Source organism: Austrofundulus limnaeus, unplaced genomic scaffold (assembly GCF_001266775.1).
Source record: "Austrofundulus limnaeus strain Quisiro unplaced genomic scaffold, Austrofundulus_limnaeus-1.0 Scaffold188, whole genome shotgun sequence".
In the NCBI taxonomy this organism is placed as follows: Eukaryota; Metazoa; Chordata; class Actinopteri; order Cyprinodontiformes; family Rivulidae; genus Austrofundulus; species Austrofundulus limnaeus.
This window is the reverse complement of record NW_013952590.1, coordinates 711,109-731,922: the sequence shown is the minus strand read 5'-3', so window position 1 is coordinate 731,922 and position 20,814 is coordinate 711,109. Positions and strand designations below refer to the sequence as shown.

Genomic DNA, 20,814 nt, shown 5'->3' with positions numbered 1-20,814 from the left:
GAATGGGGGAAGAAGGGAGCGGGAGATCGACAGGCGGATTGGCGCAGTGTCTGCTGTAAAGCGGGTGCTGTACCGGTCCATCGTGGTGAAGAGAGAGCTGAGTCAAAAAAGCAAAGCTCTMTATTTACCAGTTGATCTACATTCCTACCCTCATCTATGGTCATGAGCTTTAGGTCATGACCGAAAGGACGAGGTCACGGATACACGYGGCCGAAATGGGTTTCCTCCGCAGGGTGGCTGGGCTCTCCCTTAGGGATAGGGTGAGAAGCTTGGTCATCMRGAAGGGACTCAGAGTAGAGGCGCTGCTCCTCCACGTCGAGAGGAGCCAGCTGAGGTGGCTCGGGCATCTGGTAAGGATGCCTCCTGGACGCTTCCCTGGTGAGGTGTTCCAGGCACGTCCCACTGGGAGGAGGCCCCGAGGAAGACCCAGGACACGCTGGAGGGACTATGTCTCTCGGCTGGCCTGGGCATGCCTTTGGGTTCCCCCGGAGGAGCAAGAAGAAGTGACTGGGGAGAGGGAGGTCTGGGCCTCCCTTCTGAAGCTGCTGCCCCCGCGACCCGACYCCGGATAGGCGGAAGAAAATGGATGGATGGATGGACTTCCGTCTGCTCTCCCACTGCTATCCCCCAGTGGCAGCAGTCTTGTGCATGGCCTCCAGTCAGAACTGTGCCAACGGGACGTTGCGGCTGATAGGTCCAGAGTTTGTGGTTGTGTTTGTTCATCAGGAGCACCGCAGAGGCCCAGTGGTCCTCAGCTGTGTCAGTGCCGAGGATTTGGAACTGGACCAGAACAAGACCCTGAGTTGCTCAATTCCATCTGCGTGTTATTTTGTTTGAAATTGTGTTTTTTTTTTGTCTGAAGCCAGTTTTAAAAAGAGCTCAAAGAGCAGCTGGTTTGATCCAGGTCCCAAGGATGAACGTGAGTGCGCAGCTGGTCGCTTCTTTTTTTTCCGTTCACCTTCAACGAAAAAAATAAAAAAATAAAAAACAACTTTACTTCACACAACTTAACACTGATTTTGAGTGGAAAAAACACTATCCAGCCATTGTTATTGTAGTTTATATACTTTATATGAGTTGTGGCAGGGCAGAGGGAGGATTGATAATTTATGGCCCACGCATCTTCAGCCCGTTTATACTCGGTCAGGAAAAGACGCGCTGAAATTGCGCAATCAGCAACCCGCTGTCTCACGTCTTGTTGAAGTATAATCCAGGCTTCAGTCTGCGTCACGTCTTTCATTTCTTTTTACAGGAGASAATAGAACAGCTTTATGTCTCCGTTCCACACTGAACTGCTGATTGTATCCAGGCCTGAGGAGGTGAGACACCCTACTGACACGGGACCATGCAGCCTTTTTGATCTGATTTTGTACTCATTGCATTACCCTTTCAACACGGTCAGTTTTTTTCAGTTCCACCATTCTGTCAGTAACTTTGTTTTTGTCAGTGAGATTACATTGGAGTTCAGGACATCTAGACCAGCTACATGTATGGATCATTTAAGATCAACGGGCTGGAAACCTTTTCAAGCCAGTGCAGGACTCGGAACATAAATAAAACTTGGACATTGGGAGGAAACAATGAAGGGGAAGAAGCATGAAGGAGAGGAAGGCTAACACAGGAAGAAGAATAAGACCAACCCCTACCCTGACTTGACTTCTGGAGGAACAGGTAGAGGTTTGGTAAATCCGTCTCTCCCCACAAGCCAGTATGTCTCTTCTATTCCTTTTCCCTGATGAAGGGACAGAAAGACAATCAGAGACTTTATTTTCCTCTTCCCATTTTCTTGTTGATGAAATTCTTTTCTTCGCTGTTTTTCTTTTATTTTTATTTTTTGGAAGTTTTACCCTGACTTCGGTGCGACTTCTCAGCTCCAGCTTGTAGCCGAGGTTGAGTTCCTGTAGGACCTTCACTGTACTCTGATGGACATGGATCCTGTAGGCTGTTTCAACAAATTTGTACAATAAGGGTTGACAGTTTTGACAAATAGTACCTGTGTTTGTTGTAGTTTTATGACAATGTAAATTATTAAACAATGGACATCTACAACCACTTAAGATGTCAATAGTCCAATAAATGACCATATTTTGCTTTTCTTAGTCTCAGTATATTGTTATTATCTATATTTATTGTCAAATAAAAGGTTAAGTTTCCAGAAGAAAGGGTCCTGTTTGGATGCACTTTGGTGCAGGTCAGGGGAAAATGACAGTGGAGTTGGTATGCCCTGATTTGTAAACTAAAACTTTTTTCAGTAACTTACGCATCCCACTGGACTCCATGCGAGAAGCAGTGGTCACTGTGTCTCCAAAAAGACAGTAGCGAGGCATCGTGAGACCCACCACGCCAGCTACACACGGACCTGCAGAACAACACATACAGGAAATTTAGTTTTCAGCATTTCTAAAAGCATCAAGTTCCCTTTCTGGAGACATCAGATCAAAACTTTATGCCCTCAAAAATCTACCCAACTTCCTTTCCACTAACAATTTATGGGTTGAAAAAAAAATCTAAGTAATGCATAATACACATACACATCTAAAACTCAGAAGACTGAAAAGATTTCTAAACTGCCCTCAGAACTGTATTCTCTCTGATAACATTTTTGTTTGATTGGCTTCCTGTGTTGTTCCAATGTCTCGTAGGCTGCCTGGTTTTCCCGCACCTGTATGGAGTCCGATGCGTATCCTGACAGGAACGTCAGGCATGTGTCTCATTTTAAAGGTGCCCACAGCACTGAGAATGTCCAGAGACATATTGGCAATCTCTGCAGCATGGCGGTTGTCATTGGGGACGGGGACTCCTGATGCCACCATGTAGGCATCACCAATCGTCTCCACCTAAAGCAGAACATCAAAGGGTGAGTGAAGATGTCCAACATTTACCGTCTCGACTGCGACGGGACTAAAGAGACGCAGTTACCTTGTAAACATCATGGTTTCCTATGATGGCATCAAAAAGGGTGTAGAGGTCATTGAGGAGGTCAACTACCTCAATGGGTTCGCTGTTGGCTGAGATGGTGGTGAAGCCAACGATGTCGCTGAAATAGAGCGACACGTTGTCAAAGTATTCTGGGGTCACCGTCCCTCCAATCATCAAAGCCTCTGCAACACACCTGGCAGAAGGAGACACAAATTCAGAATCTCAATTTATGGCATTTTGCTTTTGGCCATCCATGTCTGAGTGTGAGATCGGGAGCTTACGCAGGCAACATCTGCGTTAGAAGCTTCTCTGTTTTCTGTTTTTCAATTTCCAGCTCCTCTGTTCGCTCTCGGATCAGCTCCTCCAAGTTCGAGGAGTACTGCTCCAGCATCCTCAGCATGGAGTCTATGATGTTGGTTTTCTTTCCTTTATTAATATTCTTAAACTAAAACAAGAATGGAGCCAATTACTATGCAAGTTACACAAAACAGTGTTTCAAATAGATTTAGACTGAATGAAGCGGACTCAGACCTGATCAAAGATCTCATCGAAGGTTGGCCTCTTGTCTGGCTGTTCATTCCAACACTGTTTCATCAGCTGAATGCACTCCATTGGAGCAAAATCTGGACTGACCACAGGACGGCACAAAGGAGGAGGCCTTTGCAGCTTCTCTATGATCTCTAAAGCACAGAAAAAACATTACTGAACAGAAGTCAAGTGGTCCAAACATAAGAATCCAAAGTTTGGCATCTTGAAAATTTTGGAAACATAGACAAAAGGCTGTAAATGACCTTTACTGACTTTTTCTGTGCCAGAGCAAAATATTTTTTGTGATCTGACTGTGTACCTTTAAGTTAACTAACCAGTATTTCTAAAACCTAATCCTGAACGTGCATTACTTCAATAAACTACTAGCCTGGCCCTTGCCTTCCTACGCAGTTCCGCTGAATTCTAGTTTCCCTTCACTGCTCCTTGTACGAAGCAAAGTGAAGGACAGGGTCTGGTTTTTACCAGGCTAATAAACTACCTATCTTGATCCAAAACCTTTGTTTTGCTGTTTGACTGGTTTTATGCCAACTTTATGAGAAAAAAAGTGAGAAATAATTGGCATAATTTCTGAGAACAAAAATATTTGCAACAATAACAAAGAAAGAAAGATAAAAAACACAATAAAAGTGTCCTTTGTCCTGGCTGTTGCAGGTTGAATGGAGTTTGTGCAGCTGTTCTCTTGCCTGCATCGGACAGGTCCAACATGCAGAAAGGAGGTCCTCTGATCACAACCTCCTGCATGACGATGGAAAAGCTGTACACATCTCCGGGGAGAGTCCCGTGAAGTCCTGGCTGCCCACTTCTCAGGATCTCTGGAGCTGTCCACAGCAGCTCTGGAACAAAAAGACAGATGTGGGTGGGAGCAGGTGTCAAACTGGCTCTGGTGACTGACTGCAGGCATGGCGAGTTGTTTGTCAACTGGATGTGGGCCAGGTCTGGCAATGATGGCACTGTTTTTAAGTTAGCATGCCAGTTGTGGTTTGGTTTATGTGGTGCTGGCCAATGCATGTACCACCTCTGGCAAACCAAATCAGGGCTGACTTTCTTTGCGACAAGCGTTAGTGCCTTGTGTGGGCCAGAATTGGGCCAGACAATTTTGCTATGTGGGGCCGTTCTATGATACTAAATTCAGGCAAAATCCAGTCTTCATAGTACCGAAAGTACCTTCTGGACGTATTTCAACGAAGGGGAACCTCTGTGACTCTAGGACCTCATTGTAGCCATAGTCTGTAACCTTGAGGACAAACCGCCCGTCCACCACACAGTTTCGAGACTTGAGACGAGTGTGACACACTCCGCGGTGATGAAGATACTTCATTCCCTGAAAAGGACAAAGCTAACTTTGAAGGCAACTGAAAATAAAGCTAAGTTCATAACTCTTGTTTTAGATTTAACTTATCTTAGAAGTACTCTCCCCGTCGACTACCTTTATCAGATCCAACAGCAGAGACGACTTAAACATCCAGTCCAGTTTGACGTCATCATTCAGCAGCAGGTCTTCAAGGCTGCCTCTGGAGCAGAACTCTGTCACGATAGCGAACACGCCACAGTCATGGAAAAAGCCAAGGAAAGGGTTGACGTTCTCATTTCGCATGTCGTTCATCTGCAGATAAAGGCAGCAATGGTAGGAATGCATCACTCATGTTCCCTCTATCAAAGCTGAGTCATGTTATACTTTCTGCTTTGGCATAAAAAAACTAGACCTGATCTTCAGTGTTTCTAAATCCTGTCACATACCAGTTCGAAGACATCACTGGTTTTGGAGTTTATGCGGCCAAAGTTTCCATCAGGTAGTCTCTTTAGCCATGCCCAGTCCCCCTGGTGGAGGGGAACAACAAATAAGGATGATTTTATTATTATTATTATTATTATTAAATTATTATTATTATTATTATTAAATTTTTTTTTTGTGATTTCTGGTCAACCGTAGTACGGAAACTGCTGCACCAGTCAACATGAAATTTGGCAGGAATATAGATGTGTCTGACCTACACTGCGCCAGCCAACAGTTTTATGATAGACCCCATATTTGAGGAGGGGGCTCCATCTAAAAAGGGGKTGTCTGGACTACCAAAAATGCTTTTAGCACAAACATAGGAGTTTCAGATTTTTTTTGTTGTTTTTTTGTTTAGCTCTGATGAAGGGCTATTCATTGTGCTCCATTGAGTACCTCCCACCCCMTCTGGACCCCTACACAAAACAATAAATCTGTGGTTAGTTCTGAGTTCTAGTGAACTGGTAAGGGGGTCATTTATGCTACCGCTATTCGGTATCTAATTATTTTTCTAATGTTAAAAAAAGTCAGCTAACAGCTAGCTGACAAACTAAAAAAACACAATCAGGCTTGGCATCTTAGCAGTTAGCAATTAGCTGTTAGCGTCCGCTGTTTATTTATTTTTACATGTTTAGTGTTAACAAAGCCACGATTTAATCAGATTAAGAGTTAATGAAGCTAATGTTTGGTTAGCTGTTCACATGTTGACAAAAAACTTTTCACATACAGTTTAAAACATGAAGCGACTCAAAGTTTGATCACATTTCTTTGACTTCATGTCATTTGTAATGGATGTAATCTTGTTTCTTTTGTGCAATAAATCCATCTCACCTCAAAAATGACAACATTAGAGTTTTCATAGGTGGCTGGGGACTGAGAGGAGGGTGTCGTGTTAAAGCTGCGCTCAGACGTGCTCCTGGCAAGGCTGGTCCTGCTGTCATCCAAACTCAGTTTCTACGGAATAGAAAAGGAAAGAAAAGGGTTTCCACTTCAAACGAGTTTTAAATAAAATGGATAGCTCAGATAATTTCAAACATACTAAAACAACTTTTTGACTTTATGCTAGTGTAGATGGTCATCCAGGATGTAAACCCTAAAAGTAAAAAGAAAAAGAAAAAAGAAAGAAATGGACTTCTCTTCTGTAGCTGAACCTGTTCCCATCTGGGGAACTTCTTTGTTCAAAACTGGACAGTGGATATCCATGCTTCAAAGTGCAATGTGCAGATTAATCCCACTCCCCTCTTGCTGAGGGTTGTTAGGGTCTTTGTTTGACTGGCTCACAAGGGAGATATTATGGTCAAATGTATGAAGGAATACATATTAGAAGGGAACTGACTAGTTATCATTCATTGTAAGTTTTAGAAAGCTGAAACTTCCTCCACTGTTTAAAGGTAAAATAAAGCAAGACCCTAATGACCCTCAGGGGGGAGGTCTTTAGTTAGATTAACTGTATATGACTTTAGCTCTCATAAACAGAGCATCTCATGCAGTTTAAACCTTGAACTCCACACTCCTGTTTAGAATTTTTAAAGCTCCTCAGATGGGAAGAACCTTGCACTACAAAACAGAAGTTCAGCTGCTTTGTTTTTAAACTTTTAGAGATTTTGGGTTACAATGAAGCAAAACTAAAGCAGCATTCTTACCTTGTTGCTTAGTGACGGATTAATGAAAGTGACATCGTCCAGAGTTAACAGGATCTTGTTGGGGCCTCTGACCATTCGGATCTGAGTGATTCGTCGCCTTTGGGACAAGAAACAAGGCAGTCAGTGAAAAGTTACAAACAAGAGCATGCTCCTTTTGCTTGTTTTAATGTTTCATATGTCTGTGTGTTAGTTTTTTATCTTTTATTTTTTTGTGTCTCTGTACCTGATGAAGTACAAGAGAGCCACGGAAGTAACAGAAGCAGCTATCAAGCCAACAAACATGGTGATGGTCAAAAACAAATCCACCCCTGGAACAGAAAAGAGATGTATAAAATTTGATGTTGATCCCTTTTGACTTCAAAATAAAAGGGTCAAAGATCAAGGTTATAGATGACCCCTTATTAAAACTTTATCTGAGTAAAAGCAAAAACTGTCAAACTCTTTATTCTCCAGRTTATGTCTATCTGGTCACACTTTAGACATTATTTAGTAAGTTCTCTATGGTGTAACTTGTTTAGGATAGAAAATGTCATCAAACAATGTCTCCCTATTATATCTTTCTTAATTAGGACCACATCCACCATAGACATCTTGAGTGGTATTTGTGTAATCTACTACTCAGATCATAGCTGTACTTTCATGTTGTTTAATTGAGCTGTTTGTAGATTTACACCATGGACAACATCATTATCAGTGAAACTGAGCTTTCATCCCACTACAATCACGTGTATACMTATAGACACATATGTTCAGGATTGTTGTGTGAGTTTATTCATGCTTTGGATATTGCTTACTTTAACAATTACAGATAGGAGTATTATGTACCAGTTGGCAGTACTTTTTGTTTGTTATTAAGGTCTCTAGCCATAAACCAAATTAACCAGATGGCAATGATATTTTTATTTCTTAATACACTTGTTGAAATGGTCCTCACCCCCTGAGCAGATGACTCCAGGTGTAAACCAGCAGGCAGAGTCCCTCCTGGGCCCATACCCTTGTGGGAAGTGAATCTCTTTACCTAGGAAGCGAACCATCCCAGTCTCAGAGTCGATCCTATTGTTGAACAGAACTGTAATTATTCCTGAGAAGCTACAGTTGGGTTATTGTTTTTCTTTACTAAAATTTGAAGAATCCCCATGTCATAAATCCCTGGAAAACTGGATGGAAAGAACACATATTCAAATACTAAACACTTTATTCTAGCGCGTTTACCTGTAGGTTGGCCTCAGATGCAGGGACGACCCATCTGTGTCTAGTATGAGGTAGTCGAGCTGAACCTCTCCAGAGCTACTGGTTCTAATGGAGTGGCTAAATCCCTGTGAAGTCAATGAAATGCTTGATTTTTTTAAGCTCACAGAAAAAAAAATTCCAACACTACCGTTGGTCATTGGTCTTAATTCACACAGGTGAAAAATAATAATATATTGGTGAAATACTGATTATGAAGATTACAGATATGAAGATAAAGGTAAATAAAAACAACACTTTTCTTTGGCTTTTACAAGTACTACTCTGACTGATTAGAATAGTTTGTTTTGGAATATTTTTCTGAATTCATTTTTAGAGGTTGTATTCTGGAACATGTCTTCTGTCTTCTACTGACACTCATTCCTTATATCTCCAGAGCCAACCTCCACCTCTCCAGGCTCTCTTCCACCTGCTCACTACTCTCAACACCTCACATATCAGACAGGTGTGAGCCAGACACGGCAAATTTTTGTCACCCAGATGTGGGACAGGTCTGGTAATGATGGCACTGTTTTTAAGATGGAATGATCTGGTTTATGTGGTGCCGGCTCATGCATGGACCACCTCTGGCAAACCCCACCTGACCCACCAAAGGGCTGTCATTCTTTGTGGTATCTGAGCTGAGTTCATTGTGTGAGCTGGGCTAGACAATTTTGCTACGGGACAGATCATATTGTTGCCTTACATGGAAGACTGTTGTCTGACCTCATCTGTCAACCTGTCCATCAAACAAGAAGGGGCTCTGAACTGATCCCTCAACTAATCCCATTTCTAATTTGAACCCATAAGTCAGTCCTACCACAGATCTCACCATTGTCTCATTGTCTTTACATGTCTTGCATTATCTTAACTCACTTCTCTGTTAAAATGTAGTTATTGTGATGATCCATGTTTGATYTAGCAAAGGTTTTACATTGGAAACCTTTTCTGACAGAACCTTTCCAATTTTTAAGGCTTGGAACCAGCACTAAAAGTACACTAGCTTGTGCTCTCCTGGATCTAGATTTGACTTTTGTTTGAGTACTTCATGTACAGTACCTGGAAGTCCAGGCTACGTGTACTTTGTGCCAGATTTCCTCCAGACATCCACTCTCCTGACTCTCGAACGCGATGCACCGTGTGAGCCATGAACAGAATTGAGTTGTAGATGGTACCAAACAGAGGAGACACCTGGAAGAAACATGTCAGTTTCAGCTGCCTTGCTCATGGTTATAACATCCACAAAGACCCCTGGTCCACACTTTACCTGTTGAGGTTTCATGGTCCTCACCACCTCTCCTCTCTCCATAGCCTCTCTGTAGACCTCGTAGAACGACACCTTGGGGGARTCGATGGTGACGGTCAACACAGCATCGTAGGCTTGCATGAGTTTGCCGTTGCTTTTCAGTGCTGGGAAGGTCACATTGCGGTAGGGCAGACTGTAGAGCAGCGTGTCGTAGGGCACAAACACCAAGGAGCCGTCGATCATCTGCATGTCGTAGGCTGTTTCCAGGAGATGTTTTTGGGCTGAGCCACCGATCAGAGCCGAGTGCATGCAGAGGATCACAACTGGGACAAGAACAAGGTTTTAAAATTTGTACACTGAATTGCTAATTATTTTATACAGAGATAGTTATCGTGACAAAACAAGAGAACATTTTCATGGTAAAAATCTGAAATAAGTTTTTAGTGGGCTTGACTGTTAATACTTTTTTTTTTGCTATCAAATGTTACAGTAAGATGTTTTTTTATAAGTATTCTATTAAGAACAAAGAACAAAAACACTTTTGTTTTTCAGTATTATTAAATGATTTATGTCCACTTTCAGGCCAATTTACCTCGTATTTCTTTCATCTTGCGGACTTTGGCCAGAGTTCGTCTAATACCATGAGGTGTGTTTTCCATAAAACTGACCAGTCTGACTGGAATACCATGGGTCCTCAAGGAGTCAGCCACCTAACAAGAAAATAAAAAAATGAAAAATAAAACTTCAGGGAATTTTTAATAGAAAGCATCAAATTTAAAGAAAAACATGACGCCTATAACAGCATGGTACATACCAGTATGGACCTGGTAAGTAGGTGCCTGGTTCATACCAGATAAGTACTAGATAGGTACCTGGTACATGTAAACAATCATGTATAAAGTAAAGACCAGGTAAGTACCAGATACATACTACATAATTACAGTTAAGTATTCAGTATTTACACCATAAATAACAARTACATACCAGTACTAGGTACATACATGCTCAGTAGGTATCAGGTATGTGAATGTGACCATTAATYACTGGGCCGTATTATGAAAAAATACCACTAAATCTTGGTTTTATTAAATATTGATATAGTTTTGCAATTGTTTTGTCTGATCATAATCTTGGTTTATGAACATGGGTGTTTAATATGGTACATATGGTAAAAGACAAAGACAAAAATCCGAACCTTAGTTGCCGTTTCTACCCAGACGTCCTCTGAGGAYGAGATGATGCCAATATGAGCCCACCTGAAGTAGCTCATGACTCTGTGAAGCACCTGGGTGGGCCTGGCCAGTGATCGGGCAAAGGTGGGATGGCTCCGAACATCATCCAGCTCATAGCCGACACAAGCCCAAGGAAATATTGCCTTCAGGAAGATAGTATGAGCAGAAATATAACAGTCTTGCTTACAAAAACTTCCTGTATGAGATAAACAAAACCAGCAAAATTACACCATTTAAAATGTGTCATGGTTCTTAAAGAATATATGTTTTCAATACTACTGCGGCCTACTTTGTTCCAGCCTTTACTCAGCATTGAAGCAGCATCGCAGTATCCAGGGTTGGTAGGTCCAATGAAACCAGAGGCCTTGGTGTGAAAACYCACAAAAGCCTCCAGACCCCTGGATGTCTCACATGATTCCTGAAGAAAGATGCTTCMTTGTTTAACCCAAAAATAACTTGATAAACAAGCAAAAAGTGCATTTAATCTAATTGTCACTAAATCTAACTTTATCTGCAGGGATTTCTTTTATCACAGTGGGCTTAGTTCCACTAATCAGCTAATAGTTAAAAGAAACAAATTTTTTAAACACATCTAACAATTTTTAAAGTATTTTATGCAATGAGTATATATATATACAGTATACTGACACTGGTTTAAACATTTCACACATTTGTGTTCTACCTGCAGCACAGCGTAGGCGAACGTCTTGGCGTGGGTCAACGAGGGGTCTCTGTTGATGCGATTGACAGCCAGCTGCGCTGCCACGTGTGGAAGAGCCTTGCCGAACATGGGGTCACACCCCCACGGTCCCACCACCCCGACCTGAAACCAGGCTGCGTTGGTTTGGGACGGTAACAAACACAGGGAGGTGAGGAGAACCAAGAGGAACCTCGAGGGGGAACAGAGAGGAAGGAGCGAAGGAGTGGTAGGGGTGAAGGCACATTGCTGCCGACGCATCTCCAGCCTCACCACCTCTACAGCTCAGTGGATGAAGAACAACTGCCCTGGAATGAAACAKTGGAAAATGTTACTTTTTACTTTATTTGAAGTATTAGAGAGATTAATCGAAAACATGTTCAGTTATAATTATAATCAAGAGTCTTACCATACACTGATGAGATGAACAAGAGATGCTGTCCAAGTTAAATCCTCTGATCCAAAGTACCACAGTACAATCTGATTCCATTGCTTTCTGTTCTTTAACAGCTAAAAGATCCCCAAAYCTTGTCTGCCACCTCCTCAGTCCCATCCAAACAGTACCATTTCATTTAGCTCACACATGCCTGTGGATTTGTGAGGGGATGATCTGGACCAAGTGTGTGACCCATCCTGTCAGATTATATCAGATCCAATCAGAATCAACTACCTTCACACTTCTTGGCTATAGCTGGTGTTCAGAGGAGGTGAAAGTGACAGCTCTGATTGTCAGATTTATTTCAGTGGATGTTATTAGCTTTCATTGTTGGGATGTTTTTGTTTTTGTTTGTTTTKGTTAGCATTAGAAAGTTAGAAGAACAAAATTTAGAGGAAACTAAATGGTCTGCTAACAGTTTCCAGAGTTACATGACAAATTTCAAACTGAAGCCATGTGCACCTCCACCTAGTGAATGAAAGAATTTATTTGTTTATTTATTTATTTATTTAATCAGGACAGTGCACATTAATAAATAATCTTATACTTCTGTATAGATGGTAAATGAGCCAGATTATAGCACAGTTGCTAATTTACACCTTTAGTCCTGAGGCAGGAAGACAAAGAAACACAAGGTATTCAGGAAAAAACACAACACAAGATACACATTTTACAATATCAAACAAAACACAGACACTTGTTCAGACAAATGACGTCACAACAATGAAATTATTTAAAGATACATGACTGGGAACTTTTAAGAAACTGTTTAAGATGCTTTTTAAATGTGAATGATACTGTTTTGATCCCATTAAGAGAAATTACAGATATGGTGACTGAATGTCGTCATTTTGTGGGTAAAACAATACATCTTTGAAGCTCTCGTGGGTCACATAAAAAGTTGTGACAGACCTCGTTTGGCCCGCGGGCCTTGAGTTTGACACGTGTATTGGGGCGGTAAAAGACTTGACAATGACGAGGAGGTCCACCTTCCAGCAGGACAACAACCAGAACCCTTCAGCCAGATCCACAATGGGTCATAGCAAAACACATTCATGAATGGATSTAAGTTCAGAATGAAATTCAGCTGAGAATCTGTGGTAAGACTTAAAATCTGCTGCTCACAGAGGCTTTTTTTTTTACCTCCACCGTTCATTGAGATAAAATTTACAAAACTTTTGCTGCTAAATAAAATTATAGGATCATTTTTTCTGCTCTCTGTCCATCCTTCATCTGCACACCGGGTGGCAGCACAGTGTTTCTGTGAAGTTTTCCAGGAAGTTTGGCTCCACTTCTCTCACTTCATGGAGAAGTTTTTTTTTTTTTATCAACACATCAAGGTTTTTCTTTTCTTTCTAAATCCTCTTCATTTTTTAAAAGGTGATTAAAGATGCAGCAACAATTTACTGGGATTTTGGACCTTCTTGTAACAATAATCAAATTCTTCTTCTCATGTGTTTCCGTTCGTATTTTCACCATTTCAGATTAAATTAATGAATGAGCAAAACCACTAAACTTCAAAAGAAAATACAAAATAACTTCATGCATTATGTTAGGTTTTTAAGGGGATATGTTGCAGCATGTGTTTTACATTAGAGGAGACAAAACCCAAACCGGTCCTGTCCAACTCCTTGCATAACAAACGTTACACCGTTCTGAAACAGTACCTCTCTCTCTGGAAGCGACTCAGTCAGAACYGAGACGGATCAGTCCAGATGTGAAGTCCTGATCTGCCAGATGAACCCTCTGACTTCACTTCTGCAACTCTCAAAACTAAAATCATCTTACGTTGAGAAATGACAGCGTTGCAGCCATTTTGGTCAAACTTTAAAAAAAAAAAAAACATTAATCATGTTCTGTGGGTATAACCCCAGCTACAACCCCCAAGCTTTAGCTCAGTGTTTGTAACGTTCACTGAGTTATGGGCCTTTTTGTGTCAGCTAATGTTGATTAGCTGTGGCAGCCATCTTGGAATGAAATGACTCTTAAAGTTCATCAGCTACAGCTGCACATCCAATGATTGTTTCCTGAAAGTTTGGTCAAAATCCATCTGGGAGTTCATGAGAAATTATGCTAACAGACAAAAAGGACTGATTCACACAAAGATAACTTTTAAGGTAAGAGCCCATACAGTGAGTAGCACTTGAAACGTGTTGTGAATGATTCTCAGCTCCTACCACACCAACATCCAGCTCAACATCTTTGAAATTGACTGACTGATTGAGCATTTTGTGTTTTCTAAAATCAGTCGGCTGTGGCGGCCGTCTAAAATCAGTTTGACTTGTTTCATTGCAATCCATCACGAGTTATTTTGCTAACAGATAAACAGAGTTGACTCTGGTTATAGGGAGTTTTAAACAAAGACCATTGTAGTGGTAGTTGGGCTTTTTAGGGTCAGCTGTTGTGATCATCCTAAACTGAGTTTACTCTAAAAGGTACTCAATATTTGTGATGTACATTCAACAAGTACTTTCTTCCAGTTTCATTACAACTCATCCTGTGTTTGAAGAGGTTTCTTGCTAACAAACAGACACAAGAAACACTCAGGAAAAACATCATCACAGATGTTTTGGTAAAAGGTGATAATGAAAACCTATGTTTGAGTTAAACCACAAGCTTGTTGGCTCAGGTATTTGTAAAACATCCTTTTGTCAAGGTTGTGCTTCAAGACAGAAATGATCTTTTTCTTTTATTTATTGTGCAATCCCTGTGATGGACTTGTGACCTGTCCAGGGTGTACCCCGCCYCTCGCACTGTGACTGCTGGATATGGGCACCAGTGACCCACGCAACCCTGAAAGGAAGAAATGGGCATAGATAATGGATGATGAATATTGTGCAATCCACATCGACTAGCTGTTAGCTCATCAATCCAGTCAGAATTAAACTCAGTTTTTCTAAATAAAAAAAAGGTCACCTAATAAGCGACTTAAAACTGGTAAAACCAATGTTTATTGTCTAAACACCTTTCCATTTTGGAATTTCACCCCTTCAGGCTCGCAGCTCGTTTAGAAAAAYAAGTACTTATGGGATTAATAAGTATTTGGTGTATTGCTTCTTCAGTTTGGGGCAGAAAAACTGGATCTGACACAGATGTCAACAATCAGAAGTATTTGAATATTTGAGGTTCTGAAGAGTATATCACATTAAATGACCCTTTGCTCTAGAAACCAGAACAAATATTGATTCATGAGTACGTATTAATTCACTTTGGGCCAGTCAAAATATGAAAACCACAGCTTCCATTTAGAGTTTGTAACGTTTCCATGACCTGACATGAAGCAACATTGGGATTTTAACAGTCAAAGCTTTCAACCATTTAAAGTGTTTGGACTTGGGGGAACTGACTCTGTTTTCGTTGTGTTTCTAACCCTAACCCTCAGACGCAGGTCTACAGCAGAGTTCAGCCTCAGGTTTCCATCCCCATCCGAAGGACCACCTTATATCCAGGTGTTGACAGTCTCTGCCAGAGGCAATGCTTTGAATAGATCCGGAGTTCTGTCCTTCACGAGAGGCCACCTACGGTTCTGAAACGGCCACTTAGCGTTTCGCTGACGGATGACCTGTCGCTGTCGGGACCGACTGGCACCGGCGGGTTTGGATGATGGAGCGGAGAGACTTCTAACAGGACCGAACAAGTTCTCACATTCCACCTGTGGCGACAGCAGCTGCGAGGAGGCCTCGTAGACGTCTGCTGCTGGAGGCCATTTCACCTAAAACCATGTCAAGTGTGTATTGTAGCTGTTTGAATTTAAAACATGTCTGGAGCTAACTAACCTTTTATTACTGTGGTCAGGAGTAAAGTACCAAATATATTGGATAGCTTATTGGTATAATAGGTGAAAATTTTAGATATGTGCTAATTTTCTTTTGTATACCATCATTTTCACCGAGACCCTCATGAGAATTATGATGGTCGTCAAAGGATCAATAACTTTGACTAAACACAAAACATCCCATTCCTTGTCTCATTTCTATGGCTGAGCACAGCCAACAATCAATAACTGAGCTCTACATGGTATTTTCTGCATAGAAACAGTGTTTTAACACATCCTCTATAAACACTGAAAAGTACTCCATGCACGACTGATTAAATGTGAAATACATAAGACAGAAATACTATAAAAGTAAAAGAGTTTTACTCACTGTTGAGTTGTGGTGAGTAGCTGCCACCTTGAATTATGAACTTTCCCACTTTCCAACAGGGAATTCCCATTGCAGGGGCGTTCCAGTTTAAATTTATATCTTGTAAGTGGGGAACTGCAACTTCACAACTGGGCTGCAGCTAAAGTAGCCCGCAAAAATGCAGCGATATGGAAATTTTACACTGCTAATTTCACCAACCGGCTACTTTTGAACCCTGCGCACTTCCACCTACAGGTGGGATGCCATCATTTTGTGGGTAAAATAATAAAMAATGCAATAGCGGAGATGATGTTTATGGTCGACACTGGCTTTAAAACAGCTTATTTTAAGACTATTATATATTTGAAGCTCTCAGTGGCCACATAAACTGCTGTGGAGGGTCACATTTGAGTTTGACACGTGGGTTACAGCCAAGTCCTAATATTCATGGGGTCATATTCTTAGAGTACCTGCAAATCGTGAAAAGAACACTACAGTGCCCTCCAAAAGTACTGAAACAACAAGTCAAGTTCTTATGTTTTTGTTGTGCACTGAAGACATTTGGGTTTAAGATCAAAAGATGAGCATGAGACAAGAGTTCTTGCCTCATGTCTGCAAATGTCTTCAGTGTTCAACAAAAACATAAGAATTTGACTTGTTGTTTCAGTGCTCTTGGAGAGGACTGTAGATGTGGTCATAGAAGGTCTACAGGGCAGTTGGGTGGTGTCTTGATGCATTAAGAACCAACCAAAAAAAAAAAAAAACATGAGAACGAAACAATTAGCAGCTACATGTCAAACGCTACAGTACTGTAAACTGTTACAAGGTGCTGCGCTGCAGAACGTGGGCACAGGGCACGTGTCACATACTGGTCTGTATTTATTTATTTTTGATGGAATTGAATTAAAGTGCCTGTGACGTGCATGTCCATGAAATACAAAAAGTCAAAGAAAATACATTTATATTGAAGAAACTAGGCATAATACACATGATTTTAACATTTACATCACATAATTGGCATATTTTCTTTTGAATTTGTCTCAGCTACAATGAAACAGGAAGTGATATCAAAGGGGAACTCTTTGAAAAAGACAACTTCCTGGCTTTTGTTTATTTAAACAATTTTATACCTCTTTTTCATCTCACTATGATAGTGATTAAAATAATCTAAAGAAACATCAGATTCTTCTCTACAGTCTGTGCTAGCCTTTTTAGCAATGGTCTGTTTACATTCAGTCGTTCCCCTTTGACATCACTTCCTGTCACTTCCCATGCTGTTTATCTCAGCGGTTTGAAACCCTTTTTACAATATGTTATCAATGTTATCTTTCTAAAAATACATTCATATTTATTGGAAACATTTGGTGTTACTGGCACTTTAAAGTTAATGTTTGTTACAAAATTAGTCAACTATATTGTTTTTAAAAGAGAGAAAAAATATGTTCCTTATTGTATTGTGCTTACTGTATTCCCAGTTTTTGCAAAATTATGGGGCTTACAGGTTCTATGAAAGAAATCTGTGGAAGACTGAGTCTACAAGCTGTGAAAAGTTAATTTGCGGGGCTTCACTCTAGATTTAGATAAAAGTGTTCAATAAAAGTCTGTTCTCTGTGTATTTACACCTGTATCGGAAGTGAGACCAAGGTTTAGGGACAATCAAAGGCCCAGGGTAGATAGCCAGTTCTGAATGGAGCCAAAGACAAATGCAGAGACAAGAGGGAAAAAAGTCAGTATTTTTAGCCCAATGGCTTTGTAAGACTGTTTTTAAAACATTTATTTTAACACACAACACTTTCCGAGATGACCTTCCTTGTCGACAGTCCTTTCCTTTGAATGATGTGTTGAATAAATCAGCGTGTGTCTCTCCTCCTCCAGCTCCCTGCTGCCTCCTATCTCAGCTTGTTTAACTTGGAGAGACAGATGTGTGTCAGCATAATGGCTTTTTTGGAAAGAGTAAACTTAACCAGAGGTCTCATCCCAAACTGTCTGGAAAACACACATCAGCCTGCATTTAAATAAACACACTGAAGGACCACAAAAAAAACTGTTGTGTTTCTTTCTGAATTAAACACAAGAGCAGATGTGTTCATAAGTAAAAGTCTGTAAAGTCCAGCAGACAGCAACAAAAATGACAGCTAGAAAAATTTACCTTTAAGTTGCTGTTTGATTGTCATGGAAATGAAGGGATTTTTGTGTTGTGTGATTGATGTTGTGTAATTGAAACACTGATGAAGCAGGTTTAGATGAAACATGAAATTTTAAATGTTGTCGTATTGTTTTTAAAGTGCTGACGTGTGATTCTTGTTCCACGTGTTCTCATTCGATTTGTTTTTGTGTATCCCTTTGTGTCACCAGCCACTTCTACACCTGTTCGCTGTTTCATCAGTCACAGCTGCAGCCACTCCACTCATCAGTCTCTTACAGTCCTTATAGTCCCCCAGCTTGATCTAAGTGTTTGATATACTTTATTTTAATGGATTAATTTCTTTCGTCTCTTTTAATAAATTAAATTAATCATCATTGTTATATAATTATTTTTAAAAACTGACTTTAAAATCAGAATAATATAAGAATTGAAATGTCTGTGACAAGCATATTCTTCACAAAAAGTCAAAGAAAACATCTTTGTATTTAATAAAGTTGGAATAATACACACAATTTTAACCCATTTTGTCCCATAACTGGCATAATTTCTTTGAACTTGGCTCAGCCAAAGTGAAACAGGAAGTGACATCAAAGGGGAACTCTTTAACAAAGAAAACTCTCTGGTCTTTGTTTATTAAAACTGTATTATTTGAACTCTGACACTTCTTCATTTCTCTCTGACAGTGACTCAAAATAATCTTAAGAAACATCAGACTCTTCTCTACAGTCTGGGTTATTGTCTGTTGTAGCAATGCTCTGTTCACATGCAGACATTCCCCTTTGACATCACTTCCTGTTACTTCACAGGCAAATATCTCAACAACTGTTCATCTCAGTGACATGAAATTTCTTTTGCAATATTTTATCAATGTCCTCTTTCTAAAAATGCTCTCATAAGTATGACAAAAATTTGATGTCACATGCACATCAAATTCTCTGTTGCTCTTTTCACATCACAATCAAAGATTACTGAATAATTCAAACTGAATTTTCTTGGCTTGAATCAGCTGTCACGAGAAGAATGTGCTAAATACAAAGACATAAAAAAACCCATAAACTTATTGAACATTTAAAGTATTACCTTTGGGGCTGATAAAATAATAACGAGGGCCATATTTGGCCTGCATGCCTTATGTTTTATACTTGCTTTAGACCCACAACTTTTCTGTGTTCTTCATCAGTCTAAAGTCCAGCCTATACCGATCCAACACAGACACAGAAATAGTTTATTTTGTAATAAATTAGATGTATTGGAAAACCCTTAACTTGTCTACATTAAAAACTTTGATGTAAATGAATGAGTCCAGTCCATTAAAGCCCTGTATGAAACAGAACAACAAAGAGCGAAGGCAGGCCACAGGAAGGGAAATGGGAGGTTAAATGGGTTGCCTACTGGGAGATTTGGAGCCAAAAATAGAAATAACAGACCTCAGATTTTGCTCAAGTATAAATTGTATTTCAAGCCTAAAAGAAAACAAGAAATTGTGATGCTATACCATTAGCACAACCTGAACTTGATCATGACAAAAAGTWAAAAATGGACCACTAAATAGGCTTCAAACTATTTTAAACTTTACGTGATTTCTGGGAAACTATATTACAAACTATCTTCGGCATCACACATTCCTCATCAGAGTTAGACCCACTTTGGAAACCACCGTTCTCCCRGTTTAACAAAAAAATCTGGTTTATTTTAAACTGGAAATTTTCTTTTTTTACATWGCAAAATAAACAAGAGATTCCTCATCAGCTTGGGAGACGTTTCCAAGCCAGGTCTGAATTAAACTGTGTACATTTTGTTGAAATTACGTTTTCAACACAACTCTGTTGTTTTGACATGAAGTCAGTCATGCAGAGAAGCAGCTGACTCGATACAAATGTTAAGAGAGGTGAAGATGGTGCAAACATCCAAACAGAAAGGAGCTGAAAGTGTTTTTCAGAGCGTGACGAGTCAAACTTCCATCAAGCTGATGGGTTAGATAGATCAACACTTACAGGAAATATCTATTTGCAATAATTACAGCTGCAAAAACAACAAAAAAAAAAGGTAGAGTCAAACTGTTGAGAGTGGGCGGTCCCTGCAGGAGGGATCACCCGAAAGTGGGTGACTCTAATCAGGTCCACTAATGACTTCTTAGAAGAAAAAAAAATAGATTTATTAGAATAGTTTTAAAATCAGTTTTACATGATTCAGTGCAGCAAAATAAACAAATTTAAAAGTATGTGTGTGTTTTTACGAAGCAGGCAAGAATGAACCAATTAAGACAAATTCATAGTTTAGACATGAACATTTAATTGTAGATGGATATAAAAGTCTTACACAACCTTCCATCTGGATCAAAACAAACCAGATTGTGTCTCAGAGTTTTGGCCCAGAACCAGGAAATCACATCATTCTTAGGCACCACCTTCTGACCGAATCCCTCCCTCTGGGGCTAAAATGTCACTGATGTGGAAGTCCCTCCTGCCAAGTGGTTCAAGTTCTGCAATCTGATGAAAACAAAACAAAACAAAAAAAACTGTTTATGGTGTTTGGTGCGTTAAGCATGGCCTGTACTGACCTAAATCATGAGTCACTCAAAACAGTGTACACACTACTATCTAATCAGAGCTTAATCACAGTACTTAAAAGTATATAATTACGCAATTGATAGGCAAAAATACTTCAGGCACTTCAATCAAACATTTATATGTGAAGACATTTAAAAATGTGCAAACAATACATTTTCCTTCATATGGATGGATGGATGATGGACGGATGATGGATGGACGGACAGACGGATGGATGGATGGATGGATGGATGGATGGATGGATGGATGGA

The 20,814-nt window shown here is 40.2% G+C and overlaps 1 protein-coding gene and 1 long non-coding RNA gene across 2 annotated transcripts in view; one reads left to right on the top strand and one right to left on the bottom strand.

Annotated features, from left to right (window-relative positions):
• Window positions 1-13,690, bottom strand: part of gc2 (guanylyl cyclase 2) — a 20,711-nt gene extending 7,021 nt beyond the window's left edge. Inside the window, exons 1-24 of the mRNA XM_014018266.1 lie at window positions 13,391-13,690; window positions 11,697-11,920; window positions 11,273-11,595; window positions 10,880-11,008; window positions 10,554-10,733; window positions 9,951-10,068; window positions 9,380-9,681; window positions 9,172-9,303; window positions 8,098-8,201; window positions 7,820-7,938; window positions 7,109-7,193; window positions 6,886-6,982; window positions 6,074-6,196; window positions 5,206-5,286; window positions 4,895-5,071; window positions 4,633-4,789; window positions 4,152-4,301; window positions 3,451-3,599; window positions 3,201-3,364; window positions 2,920-3,112; window positions 2,663-2,837; window positions 2,261-2,359; window positions 1,848-1,942; window positions 1,647-1,732 (exon numbers count right to left, since the gene is read on the bottom strand). Coding sequence (XP_013873720.1) covers window positions 1,647-1,732; window positions 1,848-1,942; window positions 2,261-2,359; window positions 2,663-2,837; window positions 2,920-3,112; window positions 3,201-3,364; window positions 3,451-3,599; window positions 4,152-4,301; window positions 4,633-4,789; window positions 4,895-5,071; window positions 5,206-5,286; window positions 6,074-6,196; window positions 6,886-6,982; window positions 7,109-7,193; window positions 7,820-7,938; window positions 8,098-8,201; window positions 9,172-9,303; window positions 9,380-9,681; window positions 9,951-10,068; window positions 10,554-10,733; window positions 10,880-11,008; window positions 11,273-11,548 — 3,191 coding nt within the window. The 5' untranslated portion in view covers window positions 11,549-11,595; window positions 11,697-11,920; window positions 13,391-13,690. The remainder of the gene's footprint in view (window positions 1-1,646; window positions 1,733-1,847; window positions 1,943-2,260; window positions 2,360-2,662; window positions 2,838-2,919; window positions 3,113-3,200; window positions 3,365-3,450; window positions 3,600-4,151; window positions 4,302-4,632; window positions 4,790-4,894; window positions 5,072-5,205; window positions 5,287-6,073; window positions 6,197-6,885; window positions 6,983-7,108; window positions 7,194-7,819; window positions 7,939-8,097; window positions 8,202-9,171; window positions 9,304-9,379; window positions 9,682-9,950; window positions 10,069-10,553; window positions 10,734-10,879; window positions 11,009-11,272; window positions 11,596-11,696; window positions 11,921-13,390) is intronic.
• Window positions 13,691-13,756: 66 nt separating this feature from the next.
• Window positions 13,757-18,359, top strand: LOC106524456 (uncharacterized). Its single transcript, XR_001311005.1, has 3 exons — window positions 13,757-13,840; window positions 15,106-15,450; window positions 18,203-18,359. It is a non-coding gene; the product is annotated as an uncharacterized LOC106524456 (long non-coding RNA).
• Window positions 18,360-20,814: the final 2,455 nt, after the last annotated feature.